The sequence below is a fragment of the Saccostrea cucullata genome, unplaced genomic scaffold (assembly GCF_032062105.1).
Source record: "Saccostrea cucullata isolate Sc308-1 unplaced genomic scaffold, CSIRO_AGI_Scuc_v1 ctg19, whole genome shotgun sequence".
In the NCBI taxonomy this organism is placed as follows: Eukaryota; Metazoa; Mollusca; class Bivalvia; order Ostreida; family Ostreidae; genus Saccostrea; species Saccostrea cuccullata.
The window spans coordinates 892,823-908,122 of NW_026940018.1; the positions used below are offsets into that span (position 1 = coordinate 892,823).

The 15,300-nt window shown below is 33.8% G+C and overlaps 3 protein-coding genes across 3 annotated transcripts in view; 1 reads left to right on the forward strand and 2 right to left on the reverse strand.

Annotated features, from left to right (window-relative positions):
- LOC134254501 (sodium- and chloride-dependent transporter XTRP3-like) overlaps positions 1-3,868 on the reverse strand; it is a 28,698-nt gene extending 24,830 nt beyond the window's left edge. Inside the window, exon 1 of the mRNA XM_062737011.1 lies at positions 3,638-3,868. Within this exon, the coding sequence (XP_062592995.1) occupies positions 3,638-3,845 (208 nt within the window). The 5' untranslated portion in view covers positions 3,846-3,868. The remainder of the gene's footprint in view (positions 1-3,637) is intronic.
- Positions 3,869-5,551: 1,683 nt separating this feature from the next.
- LOC134254502 (protein-L-histidine N-pros-methyltransferase-like) lies at positions 5,552-11,067 on the forward strand. Its single transcript, XM_062737012.1, has 6 exons — positions 5,552-5,784; positions 6,644-6,834; positions 9,118-9,218; positions 9,726-9,834; positions 10,003-10,187; positions 10,319-11,067. Exons 1-6 carry the CDS (start codon positions 5,617-5,619, stop codon positions 10,525-10,527), a joined length of 963 nt encoding a protein of 320 aa, XP_062592996.1. The 5' UTR covers positions 5,552-5,616; the 3' UTR covers positions 10,528-11,067.
- A 48-nt stretch (positions 11,068-11,115) lies between these two features.
- LOC134254517 (uncharacterized) lies at positions 11,116-14,787 on the reverse strand. The gene is made up of 6 exons (XM_062737037.1): positions 14,423-14,787; positions 14,044-14,173; positions 12,165-13,835; positions 11,984-12,058; positions 11,687-11,803; positions 11,116-11,374 (listed from the first exon to the last, which is right to left on the reverse strand). The coding sequence occupies exons 1-6, from the start codon at positions 14,741-14,743 to the stop codon at positions 11,316-11,318; spliced, it is 2,373 nt and encodes a 790-aa protein (XP_062593021.1). The 5' UTR covers positions 14,744-14,787; the 3' UTR covers positions 11,116-11,315.
- Positions 14,788-15,300: the final 513 nt, after the last annotated feature.

Consider the following 15,300-nt stretch of genomic DNA (forward strand, 5'->3'; position numbering starts at 1 on the left):
ACAACTCTGACACAATTATATACATACATGTTGTGATACAAACACCTACAATATGGTGTTCAGGTGTTTATATACAAAGCTGAAATTCCACAAAGATCAAACTTAAGCTACAACACCATATGCCACATACAATACACCAATTTTCCAATTAACCATGTTACCCCAAATTTTCTGGAAAACTAGAGGTACTGTGAGCAATGAGCTCACTAAATGATACCCCCTGCCTCCTATATGAATATAATGGCAGTGCCCATGTTTTGCTATGGAAAACCCAAATTCTGTGTCTGATTAAAAAAAAAAGGAAGTGCACAATGGCAATATGTAATAAAGATTCTGTGAAAGTCTCATCAAATTTCATTCAGAGGTATGAGAGGAGTTGCGAATAAGAGATGGGTACCCCAAAGCGTAACAGACGGACGTACAGACAGCTAGACAGACGGAAGGACATAACGATTACTTTTATACCCTCCCGCTTTTCAAGCGGGGGGGGGAGGGGGGGGGGTTATAATAAAATAAGTAAAGCATAGAAACGTAAAACCTATAATCGTTCCAGTTTATATCCAGTAGTAGTAGAGCTGGGGGATTAAATCAAATTAACACCACTTAATTAAAATCAGTCAGTTTTTGGTAACTGGACCTCTAAATAATATAAGTTTATGCAGAATATATCTTTGGGCAATACAGTCCACCAGTGTACAAAATGACAAATATGACATACAACATATAATACAATCAACTCTCAGTGAGTCTAAACTGGCGGGTGAAACCCCAGGTCAAGTGTTAAAATAAAGGTACTAAATATTTTTTATATGCTGAAATACAGATTGACTTTGAATGGAATAATTTCATTTATGCCTTTGAGTTCAGACATTTTGTTAATAATGATTTAATATACAAAGGTCAAACAATCCATAATTATTTCATTATTTTCATGCCAAACATCAGGATCGACAACTTAGCGTGGGCAGATTTGGGATACCAATATGTGAGGGACTGAAAGACCTGTACCAAATAAAATGTGGAGATACAGCAGCCCCTGGGAAGCTTCATGACTGCTAAATAAAGGGATGAACCTGGTAGATCTAAGGAGCCTGTTTTACAAAAGAATCTACAACTAAGTTGACTATCAAATCTTGCAAAATCAATGACTGAAGAAAAAAATGACCTGGATAAAAATATCTTTCAACCAGAAGTCTCTGTCGAGACTGTAGCTCTACTGGTTTGTACTTATCAAAAACCATTACACTATTTTATGTATCTTAGTGTAGTCTACTTGTGTGCCAACTTATTTTGAAATCAAACTAAAACTGTAGAAGGAGTAGCGTTTTGAATGAATTTCACAGAAAATTCTATTTTTAGTAACCATGGTAACACCGTTCATCAAAATCAAAAACCGATGCACTATTCTATGTATCTTAGTGTAGTCTACTTGTGTGCCAAGTTATATTGAAATCAGACCAAAACTGTAGAAGAAGTAGCATTTAAAAGGAATTTCACAGAAAATTCTATTTTTAGTAACCATGGCAACACCGTTCATCGAAATTAAAAACCGATGCACTATTCTATGTATCTTAGTGTAGTCTACTTGTGTGCCAAGTTATATTGAAATCAGACCAAAACTGTAGAAGGAGTAGCGTTTTAAAGGAATTTCACAGAAAATTCTATTTTTAGTAACCATGGCAACACCGTTCATCAAAATCAAAAACCGATGCACTATTCTATGTATCTTAGTGTAGTCTACTTGTGTGCCAAGTTATATTGAAATCAGACCAAAACTGTAGAAGAAGTAGCATTTAAAAGGAATTTCACAGAAAATTCTATTTTTAGTAACCATGGCAACACCGTTCATCGAAATTAAAAAAAAATGTATCTTAGTGTAGTCTACTTGTGTGCCAAGTTATATTGAAATCAGACCAAAACTGTAGAAGGAGTAGCGTTTTTAAGGAATTTCACAGAAAATTCTATTTTTAGTAACCATGGCAACAACGTTCATCGAAATCAAAAACCGATGCACTATTCTTTGTATCTTAGTGTAGTCTACTTGTGTGCCAAGTTATATTGAAATCAGACCAAAACTGTAGAAGGAGTAGCATTTGTAAGGATTTTCAAAAAAATTCTATTTTTAGTAACCATGGCGACACCGTTCATCGAAATCAAAAACTGATGCACTATTCTATGTATCTTAGTTTCTACATGTGTGCCAAGTAATATTGAAATCAGACTAAAATTGTAGGAGGAGTAGCGTTTTGAAAAATTGTTTACAGACAGACGGACAGACAGACGGACGGACGACGGACGCATTACTATCGCATAAGCTCTGCTGGTCTCTGACCAGTAGAGCTAAAAATTAAAAAAAAATTAAAATCATTTTAAACTCAATGTTGAAAAAGAAGGTTGTTCTAAAAATTACTTTGGTTTTTGTATCAAGTTCTGGACCCCAAGATCTTACATATCTTTTTAAAAAAGGATTCCAATCTAATATCACAATATTATCAAACATGTGCAATGAGGTGTATCCAGTGCATATATACTTATACAGTACAGGTATGTCATATGGAAATCATCCAAATAAGATAATAATCTTGAACATTTCTACGGATGTCCATTCATGAATGACCTACTAAAATATCTGGAACATTGCATCAGAAATATTCCTCTTATTATGTTTTTTATCCTTTTCAAAAAATGATATTCATAAAAAATACTAGTGCTCCATTTTTTTTTTTAAAACAGTTGTTTTTTTTTCATTTTTTATATTTTAATTAAAATGATTGGCCTAATTGATCTATAGCAATAAAAAAATAATGTCATGCAGCTAAAATGGAACAAATATTTCAAAAAGAAAAATAAATAACTTGTATTATACTTGTTAACTTTGTGTATTATTTTTTCTGAGCTCCTATTACTAAGTACATTACATTCAACCTTTTGTCCTTGTGGATTAGTGACTGAACTTTAATTGACAATGTGTTCTTAATACTAATATAAAATTTATGTTAAAAATATACGCAATTCAACTGACGACAATGTGGGGTCAAGGCACATAAATCATAAAAAATCAACTTAATACTTTATAATTCCATGTGTATAAAATGTAGAAAATATCTTACTTTAAGCTTCTTTCCAGGTATACTGTAATACAAGACTCTTAATCACGTATGTATATGCATGTACACAGCCATTCCTAAAGCCAAGTAGAGAACCAACACATAATGGTTCAATTCAGAAAAACCATGCACTGGACCTCCCCCTTTCTCCCCCTCATCAAGCGGGAAGCAACTCGTTGTGAAACTGACACGTGTGTGTAATCTGATACATCAAACAAAACAAAAATAAATCAACTTTATTTTTTAAAATTAATCAACTATTGACCTTTAATCAGCAATATTTACTTTATTCTAAATGAACAAAATGCTATAGATACGGTTCTTAAAAATGCCATTGAAAGACACAGAAAAAAACGGCATAATTTAAAATATTGGCAATGGCAGGGTTGTGTACGTGAGGAAGATTTAGAGGCCACGTGTTTCATGTTTTGTAAAAAATCGCGGACGTCATAGAAAACACAGGGTTACGGATATGATAGATAGTACAAGTAAACATTTTTTAATCAAATAAACAAAAGATTTGAGCTAACCTCCTCCATGCTGCTGACACAAATAAGGAAATCTCCAAACGTTGCCAAGTCCCACAGCAGTAGAAATAACCATTCCAAAATACTGAAATTTACTTCCCCATGCTGGCCTTTCATGGTCAAGAATTTCTTGTTCTATGATGACATCCGTGTTCAATGGATGCATCAGCTCAGCATCATTCTCTGAATTAGTCCCTTTAGATTTTGGCATTTTGTTGTCTTATTAAATTCCCCCTTTACTAAACACAGTGTAGCTTCGCGATCATGAATGAACGACTGCACGCTAGAGCGGGCGCTGCTATGTTATTCGTCAAGGGTGCGCGAAAGGACTACACCAATTACAATTAAATTAGTAATGGTAACAGAGAATTGTGCCAAGTTGAAATAAAACCCGATTGAAATCATGACTGCTTTTAACAGAAATATTCCAATTTTTATTGATCTCTGGTATTCCGCCTCATTTAGTGTTGTGTTATCGATCTGTTTTCTTCCTCTTTTTATTGTTATGCGCATACCACGCAACGCATGCAATAGTATTCTTAAAAAAAAATAGAAAAAATAAAAATTTTACGTTTTATTGGAAAAAAATTTAATAATTTCCCCCCAAATTATAACTGCAAACTTGAAATGGTTACAGCGGAAGACATTATTGTTGTCTAGCCCACGAATTAAACTCCTTAATCATTATTATAAATAAATAAATATGACTTTAAAAAACATTTAAATAGTATCGACAAATAATAAAAACTCTTGACAAACTGTTTTCAGTTCCAATTATAACTGCAATCTATTTCATTCGAAAGTGGCCAAATTCACAAAAAGAGATAATCATAGACATTATATGTTGTCTAGTTTACAAAGCATAAACTATAGTTAACAACGTTAATATATATTTCACATCTGTCCATAGTTAACGCGATTATTATTATTATTAACACCGAAAACAAATATGCAAAACATAGATTTATATACAAAAAAAATCATTTAAATAGTTATCTGATAAATATAGTTTCACAATTTGTGAAAATAAAAACTCTTAACAAACTGTAAACTATAGTTTACAAACGTGAATCTAGTTTATCAACAAACTCATTGTTAACGCTTTATTACAGACAGATAAACTTAAATTAACACGTAAACTATAGTTAACAACCGTTAAATATGAGGAAAACTATCTCGGTTTTGATACGGTTTGTATCTATTACATTCGATAATGTTTATCAATTGTGAAAAAATTATTTTTGTGAATTTGGCGTGCCATAGATATATTTTGTATACGTTTTCGAATTGCTCTTCTTGACAATATAATAATTAGTTTTAAAGTCACCCCCACCGAATTTTGTCTGTATGAATAGAATAGAATAGAATATATTTATTATTCCAGATCAGGGTCCTTGTGAGCATATAACATACATGATTATTAAACAAAGCATATAATAGTTATTAACAAAATATGATGTAATTGTAGTATTCAGCATATTCTAGTACATGTATATACTTAATCAATTTACACATGGTTCATAATTTGAGACAATTGCTAACATGTGAAATTTATGTATGTATATATATGGACACTGTACATCTATGAAAACTTCGTTATTTTAATTTTGGTATTTAGTAATTTTATCATCATTAGGATGAAAAGGGCGAGGAGGTGGGGCGCGGATGTGTCCGGAGATGCAATAAAATAAAAGACAAAATAAAAATGATCCTAAAAATTACTTTTTAAATTGGGGGGGGGGGGGTCGGCTCCGAAATTTTTTTTCTTGCCATTGAGCAATAAATGAATGAAAGAATGAATGAATGAAAGAACGAATAAATAAATATGAGGAATTTTCAGCCCTTTGACACGCTCCAACATGATCCGCCCACACACTTACTTCAGCAAAGCAAAGTGAAAGTAGAAAGGGTCGTAACTCCAATACCGTTGTTGTTTTCACACGACTCGCAAATGATGCAACGTGAACGCGTGCGTGGCATATATGATTTCCTATGTTCTTTTTATCTTGTCTTTGAATGTAAATCTTGTACACAGCAATGCATGGAAAGCAAGAATGAATGAAGTTAGCCACATTAGGAGTCCTTTAGTTAGAGCAGTGTATCAACGTTTGAAAGAAGACGAACGACAACGAAATGACGATCATCATTATGTACGTTTTATTTTTGAGCAGCTCAAGTAGATATGTATTTTTATGTCTCTGTAATCGAAGACTGGTAGGCTATATAGATTTTGAACTGTCTGTCCATATTTCAGTTTGACTGTTTGTCTGCAAAAAACGTTAATATTGCCCATAACTTTTGGTTAATGGAGCTATGTCTCTCGTATATCATTTGTGTTTGCCTTTCTTTCAGTACCAACATAGTTGAACTCTTGACCTTGGAGTTTGACACAATTTTGCAAGAATTAACCAAACTTAAATCCTTTTGATGTGAACAATTTTGACTTTTGGCCTTGGAGTTTGACCCACTGTTATTTAAAATAATTTAACCTAGGACATGACTTTTCAAAAAAAAACCTTAACCTTGCATTTGCCTTCCTTTTGATGTGAACAATTTTGACTTTTGGCCTTGGAGTTTGACCTTATGAAAAAAACCTTAACCTTGACCATATGTTTTGAACAGTAGATGTGAAGGCTTTAATATTTCACTTGTGTATTTCTCATGACAAGCCCTTCCCATGGGGTAACTTGAATTTAACCCTTGAATTTGACCTTAGGAGTTTGACCCACATTTTAAAAAAGATTATTAATCTTGACCATAATCATCCTCTGACCTTGGCATTTGACTTGAATTTGAGAAATTTCAACCTTTGCCTAAAATGCCAAAAGCTGGCATATGGGGGCATCAGTGTTTCACAAACATATCTTGTTTCTGATGCCCTTCATTTGATTGTCCTGCTATGGTAATAGTTCTACAAGGACAGTTCTTCTGGTTTTTGTCAATTGATTTATTTTTAAGTGTTCAGCTGTTGTTTATCCCTGCATTAAGTATCTTTTTCTGTTCTTGCAGTGGTACAGCTTTGACAGAGCCAGAGTGTCAGCCGATGTTTGTGAGTGCTTCATTCAGTCCCATCAGGACGCAGAAACCGAGCAATTCCTGTCCAACTGTTACGAGAAAGCTGATTGGATATTTACACAGCTTTATCACTCTATTGCCAAGTCCATCCTTAGCTGGTTTATGACCAGCACTTCAATCAATGGGTAAGCAAACAAACAGACTTAAATGGACAATAATTGTGCGCAGTTTATATGTTCAAGGTTATCTTTTAAATTAATAGAAACAAATGAAGAATTAAGGCTACCAAAAATTGAAATTCTGGTTCCCAGACCCGCGAACATCTGTTCTGAGATAGCCGCATTGCTAATTTATTGTATTTTTGATAAAATAAAAAGTTGGCATTGTGGAGACCAATCCAGAAAAAAAAAAGTTCTGTTCTTATTAGCTCTACTGTTCAAATACCAGAAGAGCTTATGCGATAGTAATGCGTTTGGCGTCCGTCAGTCTGTCTGTAAACAATTTTTCAAAATGCTACTCCTCCTACAGTTTTGGTCTGATTTCAGTATAACTTGGCACACAAGTAGACTTCACTAAGATACTGTGTATCGGTTTTGGATTTCGATGAACGGTGTTGCCGTGGTTACTAAAAATAGAAATTTTCATGAAAAACATTCAAAATGCTACTCCTCCTACAGTTTTGGTCTGATTTCAATAAAACTTGGCACACAAGTAGACGACACTAAGATGCATTATTCTGTTTATCAGTTTTTGATTTCAATGAACGGTGTTGCCATGGTTACTAAAAATAGAAATTTCCATGAAAAACACTCAAAATGCTACTCCTCCTATAGTTTTGGTCTGATTTCAATAAAACTTGGCAAACATGTAGACTACACTAAGATACATAAAACTGTCTAACTGTTTTTGATTTCAATGAATGGTATTGCTGTGGTTACTAAAAATAGAAATTTCTGCGAAATTGTTTCAAAATGCCACTCCTCCTACAGTTTTTTTCTGATTTCCATATAACTTGGCACACAAGTAGACTACACTAAGATGCATAAATCTGTTTATCGGTTTTTGATTTCGATGAATGGTGTTGCCGTGGTTACTAAAAATAGAAATTTCTGTGAAAAACATTCAAAATTCTACTCCTCCTACAGTTTTAGTCTAATTTCAATATAACTTGGCACACAAGTAGACGACACTAAGATACATAATTCTGGGTATCGGTTTTTGATTTCGATGAACAGTGTTGCCATGGTTACTAGAAATAAGAAATATTTGTGAAATACTTAAAAAATGCAATTCCAAATGCAGTTTTAGTATGATTATAGTACATGTATAATGTGGCATGCAAGTATTGTACACTAAGATACATGATCATTATTCTGTTTATTGCTGGAGTGAAGTTTCAAGTCCCAACTGCCACTTTTCTTTGTTTAAAGTACAAACCAGTAGAGCTACAGTCTCGACAGAGGCTTCTAGTTTTTTCGTAGTTTAGTATTCAAATATCACTTCTGCTAGCCATTTTCAAAGAGATTTTGGCTACTTCGTTTGAAAATACATTCAAAGACATTGCCTACGATGTTCACATGCTGATAAGCAATGGATAAAGCAAATCTTTTGATGAGACATGGAAGGTATATCTGTGATTAAAAAAAATTATCTTTATTTTAAAGAACATTCGAAAATTAAAATTTAAAAAAAAACTCCCTCATCTACTTTATTGCCAATAAAATAATAAATAAAATGCCTCCCTCCAGCATCTGTTTTGGAGAAAATTGGCCTGAGAACCAAAGAATTAAATTTAGATAGCCTACTTTTTATGTCCATCCCCATAATCAAATATTTGTGGGCATATACACGTAGCTTTTAGTCTGCTTGTCCATCTATATGTTATTCTGTTTTCCTGTAAAAAAACCTTGGTCATAACTTTTAAATGGTTGATCCTAGGGCTTTCATATTTCTTGTGTGTATTCTTGAGACAAGCCTTTTTTGGATACCAACATCCTGACCTTGGAATTTGACTAACTTGAGCAAATAAATGAAAGATTATATTTCAATTTTAATATTTCTTACATACCTGGTAAATCTCAATAAAAAGAATTGAAAATGAGTTTCCAAGGGACAATTCAAGTTGCCCTTTATTTTCAACACAACTTAGTAGTTGTAGTGTCCCATAATTCATTGAGACTCATTCATCAGTTGGTAAAGTAAACAGATAGATAATTTACATGCAAATTTATGCTGATGTTAGGAAATCTAGTGGACCTGTTATCAGAATTCTAGTGCTTCCACTGAATGTAATAATCAAAGGGTATCAATTACAATTTGAAGTTTTCTTTTCTATTAAAAACCAGTTTCGAGATTTATATAATATTTGAAATGATTTTTGAAGCATAGAAACTTGCTACCTGCTTATGCCGACTAAGTAAAACGAAATTTTCAAGAAATATAGACCTTACTTTGACTTTATGTTCCAGACTTCTCCAGCGAGGTTCAATGTTTGTATTCTCTGATGAACAACTGAGGCAGCTTCTACAGATTGGAGTGGGATGGGAAGGACAGAACATGCTAGATCTAGGTAACTCTCTTTGAATGTCTCTTTGCTGTTAATACAAAACTGAATACTGGTAAATGTCTAATTGCTCACCAGACTGATCATCTTCATAAAACCATAAAGACAGTTTTTTCCTCTTATATTTATGTTTTTACCTGATTTTGTAATTCAATACATTCTTTTTAATCAACAATAAATCTTTGCAAGTCCTTCACAGTTAAAACTAAGCAACACAACACTAAATAGGCATGCAGTTCAATCAAGATTTAAGTGCAGAGAAAATTGCTTTACGAGGTTATAAAGCTATAATCTTTTTAGTAGTTTGATCATGGATAAATATGCTTGAAAATGTAAATATTTAGTCTAAAAAAGCAATGACAGATACTTTTATATGCATGTTTTGTAAACTGATCAATGTAGATTATGTTAATTGGAATGAGATAGTAGCTTAGTACCTCTCTGAACTGAAAGTCCTCAAAACTTCATGTCATCAAAGAAATTTTCTACCTGAATTCTTGGTTCCCATAACAGGTGCAGGAGATGGACGGGTGACTGAAAAAATGGCCAAATACTTCAGACAAGTTTATGCTACTGAAGTGTCCTCAACAATGGTATGGAGACTACAACAGAAGAACTACAAGTAAAGCAAATACACTCTGTACACATTAACTAAATAAAAACATGCAATGTAATTTTAACTGATAGCAAAGTTAAAATTCCATATGCTAGTATTAAACTTGTTAGAATGTGTTGACAGCAGTTATAGAATTTTGAGTTAGGGGTCTTATTTTGCATTTACCTTTTTCAGAATCCTTGGGCTGGATGAGTGGGACAATGGTAGTGTCTCCTTTGATTTGATTAGTTGCCTCAATCTTTTGGACAGATGCAACAAGCCAATGACAATTCTTCACTCTATGAAGAGGGTGTTGACAACTGGTGTAGGAAAAGCTATAGTGGCAGTGGTGCTGCCATTTAAACCATATGTAGAACAAGGTACTTAAAATAGAAACATTTTCATGCAAGGTAAAAAATACTACTATAGTAAGTAACTTTCACAAAAAATTTACATTCACTAAGATTTTCATGTTTTGCTAGAAATGACAAAGCTACCTTTCTCAATTCAGATTCAACGGATCACGTACCTGAGGAGAACTTACTGATTCAGGGACAAGGCTTTGAGGAGCAAGTTCAGTTCTTCATCAAAAAAGTGTTTGAACCTGCAGGTTTTGTCGTAGAAAAATTCAGCCGACTGCCTTATCTTTGTGAAGGAGACCTACACCAATCATTTTATGCACTAGACGATGCAGTATTTGTCATTAAACCAAACTCTTGATAAACAAAAATCAAAATTGGTGCAGCAGAAAGTACCAGTATTAGATTCACCACAAAGTGCCTGAATTGCAATCCCCATCTTCATTTGAAGCCTGTATACAGTTACATTAATACTGTGCAACCAGAAATTCAAACTGCTTTGGGAGTGAAGTTGTGTGATTAACTGGAAACTGTCAGAAAGTAGTTCTTTTAAAGCTGTATGAAACTGGATTATTGATACAATCTAGGTTACTGAGAGGCAATTTTAATTTTCTTTTGCCAAGAGTATGAAAATTTGAAGTGTTGTCTGGTCCTCAGGTCGTTTATTGATAACTTAGACTGTAATTTTGGGAAGTTTTTAACAATTACTATACAAGCTAAAGAACACTGTATTACAAGCATATTGTACAAAACTGTGGTGCTAAATGATCTTCCCTTTTATATTCAAGGTTGTACTTTTAAACCATTCATGTATGCACTTGCATAATATATCTACAGTAATGAATGATTATACATGAAATGAGTCTACAATGTTATTTTATCTCAATATACTGAAGATGTACAAGAGTTATTTTTCAAGTTATTTTTAGTAATAAATTATTTTAGAATGAAAACTTTTTATCAGTTTTATTCAATAATAAAAGCATGCAAGGTGAAAAAAGTTAGCAGATCTTCTGTTTGAGAATTCAAAAAAAACATCAAAAACATATAACTGTACCCATAATTGTTTCAGTATGTTTTATACATATTTAGTCATGCAATCTATAATATTGCCAAAAATTCAAGTTCTATTCTCTGAGTTTAGAATTTTTAGTCTGAACACCTATCCTCTTTGTGCTTTCTGATGAGGGTTTCTGCATAGCATATTTCTGGAAAAAGAAAGAAAATTAAAACTTACCAAGATGTGTATCCAAAACAAGAACAATATGAAGATATACTGGTAAACTTACAAAGCATTTGTATTGCCGGGCAAACAAGTTTAGAAAATAAAAGAATTTTGAACCTGATTTTTTCATGCTGTATAAATTTATAAAACCCCCACCTGTATAATGATCTGACAATGATAAGTACCAACCCTTAATTGCTAGTGAAAGGATAATTTTAAAACCCAGGAATGTGACCATTAAGGAATACTAAATGATACCAATGAATATTAAAATCAATTTAAAAGTGTGAAATACTCTTTTTCAGTCTGTCCATTGCATGGTGATCACACAAAATAGACTTCATAACATCCATCCTCATGTCTTGAATCGCAATCAGCAACCGTCCATAACTGTTCTTCTCTGCCAGCATATCTGTATAATTATTTTTATTTTTAAGAACATTTGAAAATTACATTAAGTTATGTTTACTTTGTTATTTATGTACAATACCTCATGTTTATCTTCAAGGGTTTAATATGTGCTGTTAATAGGAACTCTGTGATGAAATGAGTGTTTCAGCATTCTGTCTTGCTTTATCTGCATGTACAATACCTTCAGAGAAAGTCCACATTGCAGGGCTAGGGATTGGACAAGGATCTGGGGACAAGGATTGTGTCATTGCTGTATCTGAAAAAATTATTGCATAAATTATTTGTTTGAATTGTGTTAAAATGTGAAAGATGATGTACAATGCCCTGTATTACAAAACACTTATATGAAAATATGGAGATACCTGATGATGTAGCTGAAGTTGAACCTACGAGACTTTCCATGTCTTGGGTCAAGTTATCATCACCATTATTCAGGTTTTCCGTTTTCTGATCCACCTCACCTTTCTCTGTAAGCTGAGCATTGTGCTGTCCTTCTGCCACATATGACTTCATTTCTAAACAATGCTCCTGTTTCATATTACCAGGATAATCAGAAATCGTTTGCTTTATGTCTTCATTTTGGAAATCCACTTTCGATGAAGTTCCTTCATTTGAGCTTAACGCAACAGTTTTACTTGTTACTGATGTATTTTGACCATCATCCACAAGAAAAGAAGTGGTTATACCACTGGCTTCATTGTGGAAATTAACATTACACTTTCCTTTAAAATTCATATGAAAATTGAATCTGTTTTGAAGAATTTTGTTCATCTTTTCTGTGTTAATAACTATAATTTTCTTCTTCTTCGAAGTTTCACTGAGAGGATTATTATTTGCATCATTCAGCTTCTCTGCCTCGACTTTCTCATTCTTTTCGTCACTGTTTTTCTCAGGTCCCATCTTCCCAGGTTTCATACAGGCAAGCTTCTTCTGTTTAAGTTTTTTGTTGTTTTTTTCCAGCTTTAGTTTGAGCTTTCTCTTCACTCCTGAGGAGGGCTTCTTTGCAGCTGCACTCTTGGGAATTTTTGGGGGTGTGGACAGAACATTACTGGGACCTGCAATGTTACTTTCAGGTTTGAGAAGGGCTTTGCCCAATTCCGTTTCTTCCTTTGGCTTAATTGGTGGCAAAGACTTGGGATGCTTGGTTGATTTAGCCAAACTTGGTATAGCCATCTTTGTAGGTGTTGAAATCTTGTCAGAAATGTCTTGAGATTGTGTAGTGGTGGTACAAGTAGCCATTTTTGAAATGGCTATCTTTGCCTGGGGATGACTTTCTTCTTTTTTCCCTGAAGAGTTTGGACACTTGTTTCCAGCTGTCTCATTTGTGGGCCTTATAAGGGAAGGAAGTGGACAGGAAGAGAGCATTGAAGCAGTGGATGGTGAGCACAGAGTGGAGGCTCCTAAATGCATTAAAGGAGCTGCCACAAAAGACAAGGAGAAACCCGAGGGTAAAGATGAGTTGGGCACCTTTACATAATATCCAACATTCTTGATGTTTTGAGCCATCCATGATCCCAAATTTGCATTGATGTCAAGCAGCTTAGAAGCATTGGCTGATGTGACTTTTGTCTGGGAAGTTGAAACCTGTGTTGCTGTAGTGCTAGAACCTATTGCCAAACTATCTTGTTTTTCAGCTTGTGACATGCTTAAAAGTGGCATCAAAGGTGCATTGATGGGACATAGTAAGGACCTAGGGAGAGATCCACTTTTACTTGAACTAGTGCTCAGACCTGTATTGGTTTTCTGACCTGGTCTTGTCATCAACTGAGACAACAGAGAGCTATGGATGATGGGATGGCTTTGCTTGACATCCGTCTTGTTTCTTTTATCATCTGTTTGACTCATCTCCACTGGTTTCCCTTTCTGGTTGCCATTGTCTGTGGTTTGTGCAGTTGTTGGTGTATCCTTATTAGTTGTTTCCAAAGGTCCTGTGCTAGTGTTGGCCAAATCAGTGTCTGATTTCTTCTGTGTTTTAGACAATTCTTCTTCATTTTGTTCACATGCTTTGTCAATAGACTGCAATCCTTCTTTATCTAAAAAAAATTATTTATGTAGAGAATCTAACATACTTTTACTAAATTGACAGCCTCATTTTATATCAGTTTCTGTCAATTACTTTATAAATACCAAAAATGTAATCTACTCTTCTATCTTTCTGGCAGTGTATGTATTTTACTATCTTTAGAACTAGGACTGTGAATTTTTCTAAATATTGACAAGAATTGCTATTTAATATCTTACCGAATGGAATTCCTAGTTTTGCAGTAATCGTTCTACAATTCTCACAGACTGGGCAGTTTCTGATAACACTTCTTACCAGATCTTCACTCATTCCAAAGTTTCTTCGTCCAAATGTGTATGTTTTTTGAATCTGTAACAATACTTTACATATTATGACTTTCATTAATTATAAAATGCACTATCCTACACTTTCACATTTTATAATTTAAATTTTCCAATTAATATTTCTCCAGTTAAATTACTATAAAAGATACAGTTAATGGCAAAAATATTTTTATTCAATCTAAGAAAAGTTTTTGACTTTTCATTTCGACATTTATGCTAAAGAAAATTGATAATGCACTTTTCTCAGCTAAGCCTATATGAGTATAACGAACACCTTTCTCATAGTGGCATATGCATTCAAGTGGCCACTTAGTTCACAATGGTTTTCAACAATGATTTGCACAAATCTTTCTTTTGGAACTACAACTTTTCCAGTGGGCAAATGGATAAGAGCATTTTCTGATTCGCGATACAACAGTCTTTGCATCCATGATTTAAATTTTCGAAAAGGTCTTGGTCGAGCACTATCTTTTTGGCTGGCAAAGTTGGCTTCCAATAACTCTCTCTTACTAGGAAAATGTCCGTGTGCCAAAAACCTTACAACAATATCATATTGTTGTTGATTCAAGCAACCGCCGCGCCCTGTTTCGTCCATTTTTATTATCCAAACACTCGAGTGACTAAGAATAAATTTCACGCGCTTTCCCGCGCAACAACTTTCCCTGGATGTTGTCGTGCGAGACAGAGGAGTATTTTCCCCATACTGTTACATTATCGTAAATCGGAAATTTACAATTTATTTTGTGCTTGTACTTTCTTAGCATGGCATTTATTTCTTTCCTTACGTGACCTAGCTATCGGTTTTCTACGATGGCCGATATCAGCCTGTACATACCGACTGCTATTGAAATTTTTACATCTAAAATGTACGTTGACATGTACATTTTTCAATGACAGTGCACACTTTGTGCTCTTAACTTTTGTCTGTACATGTACATTTTGCAATGACAGTACACACTTTGTGCTCTTAATTTTTGTCTGTACATGTACAAAAAGGCAAAAGGCAAATGTCAAAACGTGAACGGTTGAAACGCATATGCTCTTAATTACAATTACTGGTCGGCGAAAAACCATTAAATATGAATAAAACTGTACAACGGGGAAAAGTTGAACAATTGATATTAAAACAAGATTTGTGTTGTGTAAAACACT

What these genes read in the sequence shown, in the direction of transcription:
- LOC134254502 (XM_062737012.1), top strand. Translation starts at nt 5,617, where the DNA reads ATGATTTCCTATGTTCTTTTTATCTTGTCTTTGAATGTAAATCTTGTA. An exon ending in ACCAGCACTTCAATCAATGG is followed by an intron (nt 6,835 to 9,117) that starts GTAAGCAAACAA and finishes TTTATGTTCCAG; the next exon opens with ACTTCTCCAGCGAGGTTCAA. An exon ending in ACAGAACATGCTAGATCTAG is followed by an intron (nt 9,219 to 9,725) that starts GTAACTCTCTTT and finishes TTCCCATAACAG; the next exon opens with GTGCAGGAGATGGACGGGTG.
- LOC134254517 (XM_062737037.1), bottom strand. Translation starts at nt 14,743, where the DNA reads ATGGACGAAACAGGGCGCGGCGGTTGCTTGAATCAACAACAATATGAT. An exon ending in CATATGCCACTATGAGAAAG is followed by an intron (nt 14,174 to 14,422) that starts GTGTTCGTTATA and finishes GTATTGTTACAG; the next exon opens with ATTCAAAAAACATACACATT. An exon ending in AATGTGGACTTTCTCTGAAG is followed by an intron (nt 11,804 to 11,983) that starts GTATTGTACATG and finishes ATAATTATACAG; the next exon opens with ATATGCTGGCAGAGAAGAAC.